This window comes from Acanthopagrus latus, chromosome 21 (assembly GCF_904848185.1).
Source record: "Acanthopagrus latus isolate v.2019 chromosome 21, fAcaLat1.1, whole genome shotgun sequence".
Lineage (NCBI taxonomy): Eukaryota > Metazoa > Chordata > Actinopteri > Spariformes > Sparidae > Acanthopagrus > Acanthopagrus latus.
This window is the reverse complement of record NC_051059.1, coordinates 4575970-4593059: the sequence shown is the minus strand read 5'-3', so window position 1 is coordinate 4593059 and position 17090 is coordinate 4575970. Positions and strand designations below refer to the sequence as shown.

The following is a 17090-nucleotide window of genomic DNA, read 5'->3' as shown; positions in this document are numbered from 1 at the left end:
GCAGAGTTGTACTGAAATGAATTGTGGAATTAGAAATTCTTCATTTTGAGTATTAATATTGTAGTAATAAAATCAAATGACTGTTACTCCTGAGATGTGAGACAGTTTTGTGTTTATAAGTTAGGCATTTGCAAGAAATTTGATTGGAATCCAGTGTTTAACTTATATAAAATAAGAAAAGAATGTAGCGTGTCATCTGTCCTTTGTTTAGGCCCAGTTGATCCACGACCGAAACACGGCCTCGCATTCTGCGATGAATGACAAAGCTGCTGCACCAGATCGTGTGCACATGACATGGACCAAAGAAAAACTGGTCCATGAGAGGAACAGGCAGAGGGAAATGGGAGTCAAAGACATGTTCAATATGAAGCCGTAAGTAGACCAATGAGTAGACTGAACTCTTACTATTACTGTTGTAATCTGCTGTTGTACTGCACCAAGTTACAATCACTATTAGGGATAAATTTGCAGTAGTTATAAAAAGAATGTCAATGCCTATAAACCACATTTCTGGTGCATTCAATAATTCTGCTGTAGGCTCACATGTTTGAAAGGAAATGTCTTAATATCAGTCAATAATCAGTGATCATTAGACAATTAAAGCTTGTGTTAATGTTCGATGTGTTATATTTTCTTCCCTTCCTCTAGGGAGTGGGAGAATCTGTAAGTCACTTTATCATTCACCTTTTGCTTGCATGTGCCTGAACTCTTTCTGTGCAAGAAGTGAGAATAATCTGACAATGTGCTGGCATGCTTACGTGAATACAGATCACAGGTTCAGTTTGCATGGGCCTCAGGGTGCATAATGACATTTATGCAGCTTTCATGTGTCTGTATGAGACCATCAGATTCCCCCAGTCACCCTCACTGTGTTTCCTGTAGATTGATGACTACACTGTAACAACCCTCTGCTAGGAAAGGGAGAATAACTGACGTTTTGAATGAATGTCTGTGGTATAACCTAGAAACCAGTCCAACGTGCGGAGGATGCACACAGCTGTGAAGCTGAATGGCGTTGTGGTCGAGAAATCCAAGAATTCAGAGCTGGTCTTGCTCAACATGCCTGGCCCACCGAAGAACAAGAAAGGCGATGAGAACTGTATCCTTACTCAGCTGATTCAGTCAAGGAGTCATTTTGGCATATAGTCAGTCACAGAAATGTTTGTGTAAAGGACAAGTGATGACAGGCAGATTATAACCTTTAGATGGAGGCAGGCTGACTGCTACCTACGGTAGGGAATTGAGAACCGGTTCCGAGTCGGAACCGGTCCCAACTGACCATTTCCATCGGAATTGTACGCCTCTGGCGTTATTGATCCTTCTTAACGATTCTCTCATTTCCCTGCCTGCACAAGGAAATTTTGCACTGCTGTACATTTGCGTCACACTCTCTGCAACGACTCAGACCTTCAACCATGAGGCAGCATCGTGAAGAAGAAGCAATCTATTCTGCTGTGTGTAATCAGTGCAATCAACCTGGATGCGAGAGAACGCCAGTAAATATTGCCGCTTCTCAATTCGTAGCAAAACTGCTTTTTTTTTTTAGAGATAAAGAAAGCCAAGTTGTCCCTACAAGCTCTGGGACTGTGCTACTAACTCTGAAGGCTGCACACCTGAACAATTGACTCCATGGACTAACTTTTCTCCGGTGATCAGCTGTTAGCCCCGTCGATCAGCTGTTAGCCTAGCAATGCTAACTTTCAAACCAATGTACTCAAAACTCTGTGGGCTGTCCATCGTTGCTCCATTGGTCCTCCCTCCACCACCTCAGGGTTATTCACCGCCTGGCTCCTTTGTCATTCCCCACTGCTGCTGTGCTTTCCCCCAGCTGCAGCGATGTTGGATGGGACCTCTTGATGCGAGTCTGTTTATATGGACGGTGCTATTCCTTCCGTGCGGACTGACAGTTATTGTTCTTTGTTTTTTTCACTTTGTTAAGTGTCCTTGGGTACACTGAAAGGCGCTATATAAATTAAATATATTATTAATAATGCTGTAATATCGTGTAGGGGTGCCTGCGTTGCTGCTGGTCAAACAAGCTCCACTGGGACCTCCGCTGACGATGGTAATGTTGACATTAAATATCCTGCATTAGCGCACTGTCGCCTTGCAACTGCAAGCAGCATGCACAGTTTTTTGTTGTATGTTCGAGTTGAATATGTTCATGTTCACAGTCTTGTGCAGACATAATTTTGAGAAAAAATAAAATGGTTGCTTTTGGTGCAGAAGACTGTGGAGAACTTTTTTATTGCTATGCTAAGATAATCAGGTAGTAATAAGAGCTCATGAGGAAAACCTCTCTTGTGTTCGTTGCCTCAAGAAAAATAGAAGAAATAGTAGAAGTAGATCAGTACTTGAAGATGCACTTAGTTAATGTATATGCCACCACTGTCAGAAGAAACTTTCACACTCAGAAATGGAGGTCTTTAAAACTGCTCTTATGAGTGAATATATCTGAATTTGCCAGCATGTGTTGCTCTGTTGTACAGTGTGTCCTTAATCAGTGTCTCTCAGATATGGAGTTCCTGGAAGTCCTGATGGACGGCCTTGATCGCGTCCTGTTGGTCCGCGGAGGAGGTCGGGAGGTCATTACCATCTACTCTTAGCACCATGATGTTCCTTTTCTGTTTGGAAGGACACTGGAAAACAACATTGATGGACAGCAGGACCCCAGAGGACAGGGGGTTGATAGAGGAGGGCATGACTTTAAGATGGACTTTAAGAGGAAGTACAGTACACCCCCTGTCATACTGAAGGGAAAAAATAAAGCAACACTGCCACTTTTCAAGGACCAAAATTGCAAGGAAGAACAGAGGAGTCTAACTGTGGTACTGCCTGAACTAAGTGCATTGCCTGCAGGCCCAGAGCCCCCTCTGCCTGTAGAACTGCATTTCACTGATTGTGCTAGCTGGTAAATCGCTCATTGGTTTCATTGAGGAAGCTAACATAGCTAACAGCGTCTTTATTTATTTCAGTACCACTAAAGGGCTGATTTGTAATCATTGGATGAGTTGAACATAAATAATTAAGCTGTTATATGTTAGAGCCATGTACTGTGTCATATCACTACATCATAAGTTAAAGCCAAAGTTTCAGTTGATGTGATCAGGACAGTGTAAGGGCAAATTTGTTCGTATTAGTTGTAATTTGTATTTTGTCTTTATTGTTGTTTATCACTGTTTGTTTTTTTTACATATAATTATTAGTAAAGATATAGTAAAAAAAAAAAAAAAAAAAAAGGAACACTTGTTATTTTAGTATTTTTGTACATTTTAGATGATTTCATGATTTTTGTGTTGAGCAAATGTTACACTGTGTGCGTGAGCTCAGTTTATAGTGTGCACTGATGATGAAAATGACAATGATATTCATGAGCAATATGGAGCCTGTGTAGTATTAGTATTTTCATATATCATGACTTTTAAGCACAGAAAACTTTACCTACAATCTGCCATGTGTTCTTTTAAGGAAAAGGGCACATCAATATTAAACAAGCAAAATAGTTAAGCCTGGGACTCTGGGTCTTCAGTCTGACTATTCATGTGTGTGTTGTTTCATATGTTTGTCACACAGATGTGCTACTGATGAAGGTATAATGTGATTTCATGTCTAAAAGTTGTTGATACTTTGGACCTGAACATGGTAGCATGCTGTCTTTAATTACATTATACACAGTTGGTGACTGACATTGTATTCCTCCCAAGACTTTTGGAAACCTCAATAACTGTGGGGAATGAAGGTAGGGAACAGCAATCACAATCTCAGAGATTGACAGAGGCCAGTTTGAGGACAGAGAATAAAGCACAGAGGTGATTTACAGCAGGTCCGACCAGGACTCAGACTATGGGGGACGACGATGAAGAGGGACAGGGAAGTCAGGCATCAGTCAGCCCTCAGTCAGTCAGTCAGTCAGAGTTCTAAGGGGTTATCAGAATCAGAATCAGAAATCCTTTAATGTTCCGCAGACGGGGAAAGTTTGTCACAGCAGCGGCAGAATATTACAAAAACAGAAATGTATTACAAGAACAGGAACAATAGCAAACTTAAGCAATAAAATTAAAAAGGGAAGAAATAGACATATATACATATTTACATGTTATAGTGCAAAATTAACAGCAGTTTTTTTTTTGTTTTTTTTTAGATTACATACAGATAATAAATATGGAATAAATATGGGTGTTAATAAAATTGACCAGTGCAAAAACAGAAGTGACCTTGTGTAGACATACTGCACAGTGCAGGGTACAGGGTGAGGTCTATAGGCTATTGGGAGCAGTGTTGGTTGTAAAGTCAGACAGCAGCAGGAAGGAAGGACCTGCGATACCTCTCCTTCACACACTGAGGGTGTGTCAGTCTGTCAGGAGCTGCCCAGTGCTGAGATAGTGTCCTTCAGGGGGTGGGACTCCTGCATCAGCAGCGATGACAGCTTGTCCATCATCCTGCTCTTTCCCAACACCTGCATTGAGTCAAGAGGGCATCCCAGGATGGTGTTGGCCTTACTGATAAGTTAATCAAGTCTCCTCCTGTCTGCTGCTGAGATGCTGCTGCTCCAGCAGACTACTCCATAGAAAATGGCTGATGCCACCACAGAGTCATTGAAAGAGGTCAGGAGTGCCCCCTGCACCCCAAAGGATGTGAACTTCATCAGCAGATACGGTCTGCTCTGACCTTTCCTGTATGTTGATGCAGTGTGGTCAGTCCAGTCCTGTTTATTGTTCAGATTAACGCCCAGATACTTGTAAGATGTCACCATCTCAATGTCCGTTCCCAGGATGTTCACCTGTGTGCAGGGTTGTTTGTGCCTGCGGAAATCCACCACCAGCTCTTTGGTTTTCTCGGCGTTGAGCTGGAGGTGGTTCTGTTGGCACCAGTCAACAAAGTCCTGAATAAGTTCTCTGTAGGCTCTGTTGTCCCCGTCACTGAGGCCGATGATTGCAGAGTCGTCAGAGAACTTCTGTAGATGGCAGTGAGGGGATTGGTGGTTGAAGTCTGCGGTGCACAGGGTAAACAGGAAAGGGGCCAGGACCGTTCCCTGTGGGGCCCCTGTACTGCAGATTATTGTGTCTGACACATAGTCCCGAGTCCTCACATACTGTGGCCGGTTAGTGAGGTAATCCAGGTTAAGTAGCTTTTTCATGGATGACCAAATGAGGCTGTGTTTGAAGGTGAGACTTCGAGGATACTTAGGTCTGTTGTGAAATAGGATATTCCAAGGTATAAATGGCCGTTTTTGACTACTTTTGATTTTACCATTGTATTTTACCCTAAAAACCATTTTACCTTGCCTTGTTTGGTGTCATTACTTTCAGCACAACCTCACATGTGACTGTACAGTTATTTTGTTATGTTGACATACTGTATTAATACAATGGACCTAAAATCACAAAAAAACATACAATCCGAGTAGGAAAAAGTTAGATTTTTTGCTGTGAAAACCACAAACATGTTTTACAAACCATTTTTATTACTTATCATGCAAATAGAAATATGTGTTTGCTAAATTTGTGCATAAGTGTTTGAAATTTACAGTTATATGTAACTATTTACATTTAAATGCCGGCGATGCCTCAGGCTCAGGGCTCCTCAGCTCATTCCTGCCTGCTCCACATTCAGGAGTCTCCTCATTGTTTTCTCTCACAACACAAAAAAACAACTCCATTACACACTAAACACACTATACCCAACACTACATAACACACTAACTACTCACTCCAAACACGCTGTATGTCACAAATCTCTCAACTCTATAAACTCGCTGTCTCTATTACCATCACTGCTGCTGTCACTCTTACGCCCCGTCACTCCCACAACTTCCCTTGTTCCTTCTGTTCCTCAGCAACCAAATCACGTGGTTTGGTTGGTGTGGTGCCTTTTTCCACCAATAGCGTGTTTTATTGCTTGTAAACACTTTCCCCTTGCGGACACTTTCGTGACAAAAGCCCTTTTTTTTATGTTTCTTCCTGCACCAGATAGCAAACATGACGGCACGACATTATTTACCCTGAGTCCAGTTTTGGACGTGCCGGTGTGTCTGGTCCATCGACTCGGGAGGTGGGCCGTGTGAGGGTGGACTAGCAGCTAGCTACACAGGAACATCCACAGATTCCTATTCCACTTTGTTGTCCTCTCGTATCCGTATCTTCCCAGACTGAAACGGACTCAGTCCGGACTCGTTTTGTCTCATTAATCCACAACAGTCAGTGTAGATGCACAGAATGGGCCCAAACCACCGGCAAATTCCCGCTCCAGCTTGCATCGCTGCAGGTATAAATCCACTTGTTTCTTAAGGTATGTCGTGAAAGTGAGCTCTGCAGTGGTTGGCTCGGGTGTGCACGTGACTATGGTGGGTATGGTTGACAATGCTAACGGAATTCATGAAGCATTTATGAAATAATTTATTAATGGTATCATTGTAGTCCAAGCAAATGCAACGTTGCACACCCTTGAACCACGCAGCAGCCATGTTGATGTCATGACTCTGAGTTTATGTCCTTGTATCATGTCTTGTTGTGTCTTTGTTTTGATTTTCCATGCCCCTCTGTGTCCTTTAAGTTTCTCCTGTGTTCTCCCCTCTGGCTCCCTCTGTCTGTTGTATTGTTCCCTTCATGTTTTATCATGTGCTCCTCACCTTTGTTACCACACCTGGCCTCCTCCCTTCTCTCTCTCCTCACTTGTTCCTCATCTGTTCATCAGTGTCTGTGTATTTAGTCTGTATTCCCTTCACTCCTTGTCCGGTCATTGTATTTGTCAGCCCCTGTCTGCCCCTGCTCCTGTGTCTGCTCCTGTGCCTTTCCAGTCTGTTCCTCATGTCTTCCCCTTTAAACCCCAACCTGACAGAATGACCAGACCAGAAATGGACCCAGCAGACTACAGCCTACAGCTTTTGAACATTGGGGACAAATTGTGGGATGTCTTGGGTAGCGGGTCCAACATGGGGGAGAAGCTAAAGGCCATAGTGGTTTTTGACAAGGAACTGATTATTAGGCCTTGGTTGAAGGCAATGTGCCACACATTTTATTGCATAGGTGGCTAACCTCAGAAAGGCTTTGGTTGATGACCTCTATAGCTTTGACTCTCAGTCGGTGGCTAGCCACCAGCCTGTTAGCCTTTGGTCTGCTCCAGAGCCTGCCCGTTCCAAAATGTTTCCTTTCTTGGGAACCCACCTTGCCTACAAAGCGCCCCCACCAAGAAAGCAACGAGCCCGTCTGCGTCCTGGATCCCTGAAGTCAGGCTCTGGAACCCCAGCTCTTGCCTTGGCCCCAGCCCATGCCTCAGACCATGCCTCAGCCACAGCCCAGCTATGAGACCATGCCTCAGTCACAGCCAAGCTACCAGCCCAAACCCATGCCTCAGCTCCAGCCTCAGCCCATGCCTCAGTCACAGCCAAGCTACCAGCCCAAGCCCATGCCTCAGCCCAGCTACCAGCCCAGGCTTCTGTCACAATCCTGGACAAGGCCTCAGTTTCCCCTTTTTGTAGAACCCGCCTGGCCTACAAAGTGCCCCCACCAAGAAAGCGACGTTCTCGGCCGCATCCTGGCTCCCTATAGTCTGGCTCTGGAGCCCCAACTCCATTGTCAACTACACAGCCAGTGCTTGCTGGGTTTGCTCCGCTAATGGTGTGGCTGACACCCAGGCCGACACCTGCCAGTGGCCCTCAGTTGGTGGCCCAATTGACACCTGCCAGTGGCCCTCAGTCAACTACCCAGTCGACACCTGCCATTTCTCCTCAATCGGCAGCCCGATCGACACTTGCCATTGGTCCTCAGTCGGCGGCCCGGTCCACACCTGCCAGTGGTCATCAGTCGGTGGCCCGGTCGACACCTTTCAGTGGTCTTCAGTCAGCGGTCCAGATGGTGCCTATTCCTGCTCCTCGGTCGGAGGCCCGGCCGAGTCCCATGCCAAGTCCAGTCCCTGCTTCTCGGTCGGAGGCCCAGCCAAGTCCCATGCCAAGTCCAGTCCCTGCTCCTCGGTCGGAGGCCCAGCCGAGTCCTGTGCCTGCTACTCGGTCGGAGGCCCGGCCAAGTCCTATGCCAAGTCCAGTGCCTGCTCCTCTGTCAGATGCCCAGCCGAGTCCAGTGCCAAGTCCAGTGCCAAGTCCAATGCCTGCTCCTCGGTCGGTGGCCCGGCCGAGTCCAGTGCCACGTCCAGTGCCTGCTCCTCGGTCGGAGGCCTGGCCGAGTCCAGTGCCAAGTCCAGTGCCTGCTTCTCGGTTGGAGGCCTGGCCGAGTCCCGTGCCAAGTCCAGTGCCTGCTTCTCGGTCGAAAGCCCAGCCGAATCCAGTGCCAAGTCCAGTGCCTGCTCCTCTGTCGGAGGCCCTGCTGAGTCCCGTGCCAAGTCCAGTGCCAGCTCCTCGGTCAGAGGCCCGGCCAAGGTCATCTGCTGCCAGCGACCCTTCATCGGCTCCCAGGCCACCAGCTCACGGTGAACCTCCGTCGGTGGTCCGGCTAAGACCCAGGAGAGTTTCCCAGCCAGCGGTCCAGCCTCAAGAGGGTTTCACCCTTCGTCTTCACCGCCAGCCCCCAGTGGGTCCCAGCCCACACCACCTCCGCCGGCCTCCAGTGGGTCCCAGCCGACATCGCCTCCACCGGCCTCCAGTGGGTTCCAGCCCACACCATCTCCACCGGCCTCCAGTGGGTTCCAGCCCATGCCGACTCCGCCAGCCTCCAGAGCACCTTTGTCTTCGTCTTCATCGCTGGCCTCTAGAACACCTTCATCTTCGTCGCCAGCCTCCAGAGTGCCTTTGTCTTCGTCGCTGGCCTCCAGAGATTGCCAGTCTGCACCTACACCTTCGTCACCGGTCTCCAGGGACTGCCAGCCTATGCCTACGCCTTCATCGCCGGCCTCCAGAGACTCTCAGCCCACGCTGTTTCCACTGGCCTCCAGTGGGTCCCAGTCCGCACCTCCACCCTCTTGTTTGTTTGGACCTGTTCCTCATGTCTTCCCCTTTAAACACCGACCTGACAGTTGAAACTCTCAGGTCAGTCTGATCCTGATCTGCAGAGATATTTAAAGGCACTCATACACAGACAGACAGTCAGAGATTCCTTGCTTTTATAGAGAGATAAAATACTATTACAGGACCAGATGGGTAGGGGCTAGCCACTGATAGATATCAGTGAAGCACAGTACATAGACCTAGATAGTCTGTAACATAACGTAAAAACTAAAACGTTTTTTCACATTCTATTGACAATTTTTGATGTTTAAACACATTTTTTTTTTTTTACTTATTGCTACTTGAAACACTGCAGCCAAAAGAGAAGAGCATACAGTATGTTCCATCCCTGTCAGTGCTTTAGGGACTATTTGTGCCCATAAATGATGAGCTGGCTCACACTGAGAAGTGTTTGTTCAGGGTTGGATGGAAACTCCCATAACATGACGTGACACATGCATTTACAGACATGCACAGACAAAAGGCAGGAAACATCAAAGCAGGAAGTGTTAATCAAAGGAAATGAAGCTGAATGACAGATGTGGACCACATTTCTCTTATTACTCTTCAGTAACAGGAATGTTTCATTTATTTAAATAGTTGATATTGTTTATTATAAAATGCACCCAGAATGTGATACATTCCTGTCAGATGTGTTCCTGTCTGACCCAGATGAGCACTGATTGTTGTCACCTCTTACATAACTGGCCAAGGCTCACTTTCCAAAAATCAATTTAATCCTAAAATCATCTTTGTCTACTGGTTCGCAGAAGAACAAAGAAAATCCTGGAGCTGCTGTAGGAAGCTTTCAGGGGAACTTGGCCTTGGATAAATGGCTTCCTGTTTGTCCCACAGAGTGGTTAGCTGGGTCAGCACGCACAGAACAACAACAACAACAATCTCGGTCTGATGCTCTGATCACTGTCTGAACCACAACTCTGCCACATTCTGTCCCATCTGTAATCCCTACTCAGTTTAAAGCACAAGCAGTCTTTGACAAAGATTCAGAACAGTTAACCTAATATGACATTTCATTGTGTCCCCAATGGGAATCTTGTCTTGTGGCCAGTATCCACGTAAAAAAACAAACAACAACAACAACAACAAAAAAAAACACAAAGACCACAAACGTCACTGTGTAAAATAAATTCACAGAGCACATGAAAAACAAGAAGGGAAAATGTTGGGTTCACTGAGGTTTTCTCAACCAAAGTTTTGCCATCTAGTACCTCTTCCTTCTGTTGTGTACAAGTTGCACAGAAGCATGCAGTAATGATCTGCATAAGATATGTCCTATATGGGATCATATATAGATGGACATATTATGAGGTTATGAATGGAATAAACAACTATGCATATACATATAGGATGTGGTATGTGCATCATTGCAGGTCATTTTAATAAGTCCAGTTGCTGTTTGGTGTAGAGAAATGAAACTGTAAGACATGCCATGATATTTCTTCATTGAAACAAACCTCCTAATTGGCTCTGTGGAGAGGCTCGCTGATTGGAGGGCTATGTTTACCCTTTACTCAAATGACAGCTGCACACATGCAGTTTGAATAGGTGTCAGTTGTCCGGCCAAACCCTGTCATATTGTTGCTTGGTCACAGCCAAGTGCTACAGTGCTTGTTTTCTCACAGGCCAGTGTGTTAAACACACGGTATATAATTTCTGCTGCCAGTGGTTTCTCAGTCTAAACAAAAGATATAAGAAGTGTGGGATCATGGGAGTTGTTGTTTTCGATGTTTAACAACCACCACTGCTGATGAAAATTGAGAGTGAAAATTTACTGGACTCAGGCACAAATATTCAACGATGAGGTCACGTTTTAAAGTCTGACTTTCTCCCAGAAGTTAAAAGTGACAGGCAAGCAAAGGAGACACACAGTTACCTTGAATAAAACAATGGATTTCTCTGGGTTTGAGCATTGCTGGAAATACTTGAGATAATGTAAGTTCAAAACTCAACAAAATACATGACAAAATAGTAGTTGTTTTTTATACAACTCAAGAAACACAGAAATGATATATTTTACATCTTTTTTTTTTTTTAGAGCAATAGTGATAAATTGTAATAACTATGGTTATCCCTTCACTTTTCCTGCGGCACAATCCTTAGGTCAGAATGTCTTCAGTATTCAGTTAATGGCTCAATACCAGCCCAACACATCCTAATACCTAAACAACTGAATAGGTTGATTGCCAGTGGCTCCAGAACAACATGACCATTTCCACTTACCACAAACCTTTGTTGTATGCTTGCTTGGTTAGGTTTAGGCAGCAAAACTACTTGGTTAGGTTTAGGGAAGCAATGTTGTTTTGGTTGAAATAATTTTTTAAAAACTATGTTAGGGTCATATAAGTTCATGACCAAACTTTACTGTGTTTGTAACTTAAAATAACTCAACAGTGACTTTTGCTTTCACACTAGACTCTGAGTCCTGTGGTTTACTCACCCAATCATCTGTCCTTGACCTTCTCCCTATGCCGACTTCCTCTTGATGCCGTGATAATTACCACCACCTAAAGAGGTCACCCCCTAACGAGAAATGTAAACCTGGGTTATAATAAGATTCTTCACTCAGCCGACCTGTATGGTTGTTTTGCTGGTGTGGATGCCCTGGCAAAACTAATGAAACTCCTATAATCCTCTGCTATACTTTATGTTTAGTGCACATTACCTTAGCAAACTCAGCAAATGGTAGCAAGCTAACATGCTAAGCTAAGATGCTGTTCGTGCTCTGCCACGCATCAGCCATCAAAAAATTCAGCTAATTGCATGTTAGCATGCTAAATGTAGCATTTATCTCAAAGTGCTGTTGTAATGCACAACCTCACAGAGCTGCTAGCTTGGCTTTAGACTTCTGAAGGTTAAATTTGTAATATTTTGCACATGAATGTATCAGCAAACCACTATTTGTATTTTATATAGTGGAGTAATAGCATCCTTAGCATAGAATGATGTCAACACTCACTCTCAGTGTGTTATAATCTGAGTTTCTCTGGTCTTTGCAGGCTAGACAGCTGCATGAGAATGTTAGTGCGCGTAAGTCATCCCCAAGTTAGTTTTAAACAATGCAGCCTGGCAAGAAACTTTCTCATTTTGTAGCTAAACAGTACACTAAAATCAGTTGACAAGCGTAGCCTCACTTCACAGTGATCAGGTGATCAGGTGCCAACTTTCTTTTTTTCCTCCAAAATGAGATGCTGGTGCTAATGAATGTCTGAATGTTTGTGAATGTCATATAAACCTTTAAATTACACCACTATGTATCAAATGTCAAAAATGTAATAAGACATCTTGTGGTAAGACACATACAAATCCAAAAGTAAAACCTCAGATTATCTTTATAAAGTACTTAAAATATAGCATATTGTTGTCCAAAAATCCAAATAAATTGTACAGTAAATAGCAGAATGAGGAAAATCAGTTAAGCTCAGCCTGATTTTTTCTCGTCAGCTTCTCAATTTATCATTAGCTCACTCACTCTTATGACAAACAAACAGCATGTTTATCTCCCAGGCTCACCAAAGCCATCATCCTCCCATAGCTCCCAGTGACCTTCCAAAAACATCAGACACTTTGGCTAAACAGGATTATCATCTTTGAAGAGAAGCTGCCTATCAAGGAGCTAAAGAGGCAAAACACAAGTGGCTTAGGAAGGGAATGTATCAGTACAGACAGAGAGAGTCAGAGGATGAAGCAGGAGAAAAGGGAGGGTACCTTTCTTTCTCTCCAAGCCATTATCATTCCAGCATCTGCTAACAGTGGGGTGTTAACATCACAACATGGATAATATCACTGAGACGCCCTCTGACCTTGTTCACCCCTGAAGCTTTGTGTCTGTTGGCTTGAGATAGAATGTCCAAGACAGGTTGATTCTGTGGTCTGGTGTGAAATGTATAATAGAATACAATTATGTTGAATTCCAAATATTTCTTATTCAGCCAAGGGGCATGTTGACTTTTAGTTCCTCACTTTGTCCTACTGGACTTGTTCTGCGGCATGTTGTGCTAGTAAAACGGCTGTATGCAGTATGTGTGTCTTGAAAAACAAAGGGACCTTTTCTTTGACAATCTTCTTAGAAATTATGTTAAACTCATTTAGCCTGAGGCCACTAACACTAATCCAGTGATTGCTATCTGGCTACTGCCTGCCTTCAGTTGTATTTTTGCTCACTGCTGAACTCAGTGGTCAGCCATCATAACCCCTATATTTTGATAAAAATCTTTTGGTATTCATATATATATATTTTGTGTGGGCAATGTCGTATTTTCAAGAAACTCCTTGAAGTAGGTCAAACTAATGGAAGTTTTTGAATCTTAAAACATCACAGAGTTTGTGCTCAGTGGTCGGTGTGGCAGTATCAGGGTGTGACTGTAATGGTGAGAAAATATTTTCTTGTCTGATTAAAGCACTGGAAACACTGAGAGCAACAAGACAACAATTGATGATGTAATAATGACATGTTTGAGGGAAATGACCTTTCTGGAGCAATTGGTCTGGATCAACATGAGTTCCTTTTCATCAGAGAACACAAGTTCACTCACACATCATGACCACTTCACCTCATTTACTGTACAGACTTTGTTTTACATATCAAACCAATGTGTGGACTATGAGCTGCACATGGTAAGGAATTGAATGCAAATGGCATGGATTCTAGTTTTAAGTACTGGAGAAACAAAGCTATCATTGCCTACTGTAATATTATGGAGAAGAACTGTTAACACAACTTCCAGACAAAAGAAAGAGAATAATATGATTTAAGGAAAACGTGACTTCAGATATTTGATAATATACCATGAATGCAACGGCAAAAACTGAGGCATCTGCGCAATTAATACATCTAACAGACATATACCAATAGTTCTAAATCAGCTGTTTTAAAACTATATCTGGTAATTACAAAGATTTGGTGAACTATCGTAATCTACATTAAGGAGAGATGGAAAGAAGAAGAATCAAATGACAAAAGGATCCATCAACAATGGGAGAATGTGTCTGAATTTTTTTTTCTACTTGTCAAGTAAATCTTTCTGTTTTTACGTTTCAGGCAGAGTTGTGGAGGAACTGAGGAGTTGGATTGTTACAAAGACATGAGACATGAATAGCCTTCATTGGATTCCGTGTAATCAAGTAGCATGAACAGTGCTTAAACAAGGTAATTTTTTCCACCACCCCAATATGACAGCTATTAAGCTTTCATAGACACAAATATATGAATTACCTCATCACCATGCATCTTGCAAACAGCTCCCTTGAAAAGAAAAATGCTATTAAAAAGGCCCCAACAGCAAATGTTTGCCCAAAGGCTAACTTACATTTTAATTTAGTCATGCAATCTGGTATACATTCCGATTCATTAATTCACACAATTCATTATACCATTCATTCATTACCACATGATTTTGAGAAAGCATGAAAATGTATCATGAAATATGATGGTGTGGATTAAATTGGAAAGACTTTAACATCTCTGCATCCTAACATGACTGCAACAGTAGTCACCAGACATTGCGGCAAACAGGAGGATCCCCTCTCTCTTGCGTGCTCATGAGCAGAGAGGACTGCTTCTTTATGCAGTTCTGTGTCCCGATTGGATAATGTGGACAGGGATACCAGACATATATATTTTCTCTACTGTGAGCTGGGGGGGGGTGGGCGGAGGCGGCATGGGTTACTGATCAAACACTCTGTGTTGTGATCAACAGTGATAACTGTTGGAATATAGAGTGACTTAACACTTACTTTAATTTTTTGTGTTTGTTTTTTTCTTTTTAAAAAAACAGCATTTACAGCTGCTTTAAATGGCAGCGATACATTTACATGGACATCATCTTGTCAGTGGTGAAAGAAACGTGTTTTTCTTTATTAACGTAGTGAGGTTGAGAAGAAATAAATCAGATGGACATATATTTACATTCAATTTTTAGATTTATGTGTTTTTGTCCATATTTCAATGTGTGTTTTGTGTGTCATGCGTTTATGTAAGTGCACACATGACCAGATAAATGTGCAAGTATATGTGCATTGAGATAAGTAATAATAATAATAATAATAATAATAATAATAATAATAATAATAATAATAATAATAATGAAAAGAAGAAGAAGTGATGAAAAAGAAAATAGTGAAATAATTATGAAAGGAAGGTGACTTATGCAGCAGGTTAGAGAGAGGGTCCACTGAGTGAGTTAGGTGGAGAGTTTTTTTTTTTCCTTCAAAGGAATCAAATTTCCAACTCCGTGGGTCTGAGAGTCACTTGGCTCAGAACTGAGAGAGGCTTTGTACTGAGAGAGAGAGAGAGAGAGCGAGAGAGAGAGAGAGAGAGAGAGAAAGAGAGAGAGAGAGAGAGAGAGACAGAGAGAGAGAGAGAGAGAGAAAGAGAGAGAGAGAGAGAGAGAGAGAGAGAGAGAGAGAGAGAGCAGCAGTGTGACTTCAGGTCTGCACAGAGAGGCAGAGGGACCACAGAGTCTGCCAGAATTTCATCACACACACACACACACACACACACTTGGAGTTCACTTCTTAAACCTGGATCTTTATTCACTGACTGGATACAATGTTTCAAGGGTGAGTGGAAGAAATGTTAGCATGTTTTCTGCATGTGGATCAGTGGATCTAAATCCACTTTACCTCACATTTCATGTCCTCACAGCAGTTACACCTCAGACCTGTGATGTACTGTAGCAACACTTTTTCTTTGCACAGCTCTTCATTGAAACATATGACATGTGCAATATAAGATTCTCACCTATACATGTGTGGGTTTGTTTTTTGGTTTTTTTTTTCGCATTGAAATCTATTTAAAAACTCAACTTCATGTCACCAATGTGTCACCTCAGGTGGTCTCTTGCCCTGCATCTTTCCCTGTTGTGCTGGCTGGCCGCTGCCCTGCAGGTCTTCGAAGGTAAGACTACTTTCCCAGCTCTGTAAATGTAAAGAAATATTCATCTGGGATGGATCCACGTGGAGAGATAAAACAGCTTGGCACTGAACCAACAGATGCTTCATGAAGTGAGTGAAGAGGGGCTCTTCCTTATTTTACTGATAGAGGGCCCAGCTAATCAGCAAATCTAACTGGAAAATGACCATCATATCATATTTTAAAGTGATTTATTTTTTCATTTGATGATACCATAAATTACTGCCTCAGATGTCAGTGAAGTTCAGATGTGACTGAGTCAAATTAAGAATGTTTATGATCTTGTGGCTGTGGCAATAAATACCAGATTCTATTTAAAGTTAAAGGCTTAAATGCTGACCATAGAGAATCAAGACTAAGCTCTTATAAGCCATATGTTACAGTGCCCCATGTGCTTGCTTCATTATATAGCACACAGCTACTTTTGATTCTAGGAAAGGGGTTAGAATATGACCGGATTGCAGAGCAATGTGTGCATAAATATATAGGCGATTAAATCAACATCATCAATTGCAAATCATAGACAGTCATGAAAGATTACTTATTTATTCCTCATGAACTTGTGATTTGCAACCTGACCTTTAAAATTAATTTTATATTCCTTTTGGTGATTTGGTGGATTGCTATTTAGTACAAATGTGCATTTCTTAAAGGCAGAATGATACATGATACTCTGGTAATTAAAGTGGCTCTATTTAACAATTTGTATCAATTTATATGCATTAATCACTTTTTTTATTGGCCATATGTGTGCAGATTATAACATCACATGAAAAATAAGGTCTTCCCTGTCTCTCTTGGTTTGCTTATTCAAACCTGTGGATTATTATTGTTTAATGCTTCTGGATTGTGGATTTCTCTGTGAAAGGCTCAGGTTGGATTTTACACAACAGTCCAAAGGATGTGACTTTGTGCAAGCTCTCGACTGCCTCGTCTGGTCTCTTCTCCTCTCCTCACTCCGCTAACAGAGAGTAACAAAAGCTACCGTCTAGAAATGGAGGACATTAACATGAAGTAACGACCAGCTTCCAGCACAGCACAGAAGTTCCATAGAGCCCCTTGTTAGAGTTTGGATTGTGGCTTCTTTTATTGTCCTCTCCGAAACCAGAAGTAGGCGACAAACAGTATAAGGAATGGAGTTGCAAGTGCATTTGTTTGAAATTAGCACATCTGGCTAACTCGCTCACTATCTACAGTGCCTAAACAAGTGTTTTTTCTAAGGCC

At 42.8% G+C, this 17090-nt stretch overlaps 2 protein-coding genes across 6 annotated transcripts in view; both read left to right on the top strand.

Moving 5' to 3' along the window:
- Positions 1–3507, top strand: part of LOC119011341 (solute carrier family 12 member 7-like) — a 33940-nt gene extending 30433 nt beyond the window's left edge. For all 5 annotated transcript variants that reach the window (XM_037084380.1, XM_037084382.1, XM_037084381.1 and 2 more), the window contains 4 exons: positions 212–372; positions 649–663; positions 966–1099; positions 2515–3507. In XM_037084380.1, the coding sequence (XP_036940275.1) occupies positions 212–372; positions 649–663; positions 966–1099; positions 2515–2606 (402 nt within the window). In that variant the 3' untranslated portion in view covers positions 2607–3507. The remainder of the gene's footprint in view (positions 1–211; positions 373–648; positions 664–965; positions 1100–2514) is intronic.
- A 12244-nt stretch (positions 3508–15751) lies between these two features.
- The window catches only part of col15a1b (collagen, type XV, alpha 1b), a 59646-nt gene continuing 58307 nt past the window's right edge, over positions 15752–17090 (top strand). Inside the window, exon 1 of the mRNA XM_037083732.1 lies at positions 15752–15851. Coding sequence (XP_036939627.1) covers positions 15764–15851 — 88 coding nt within the window. The 5' untranslated portion in view covers positions 15752–15763. The remainder of the gene's footprint in view (positions 15852–17090) is intronic.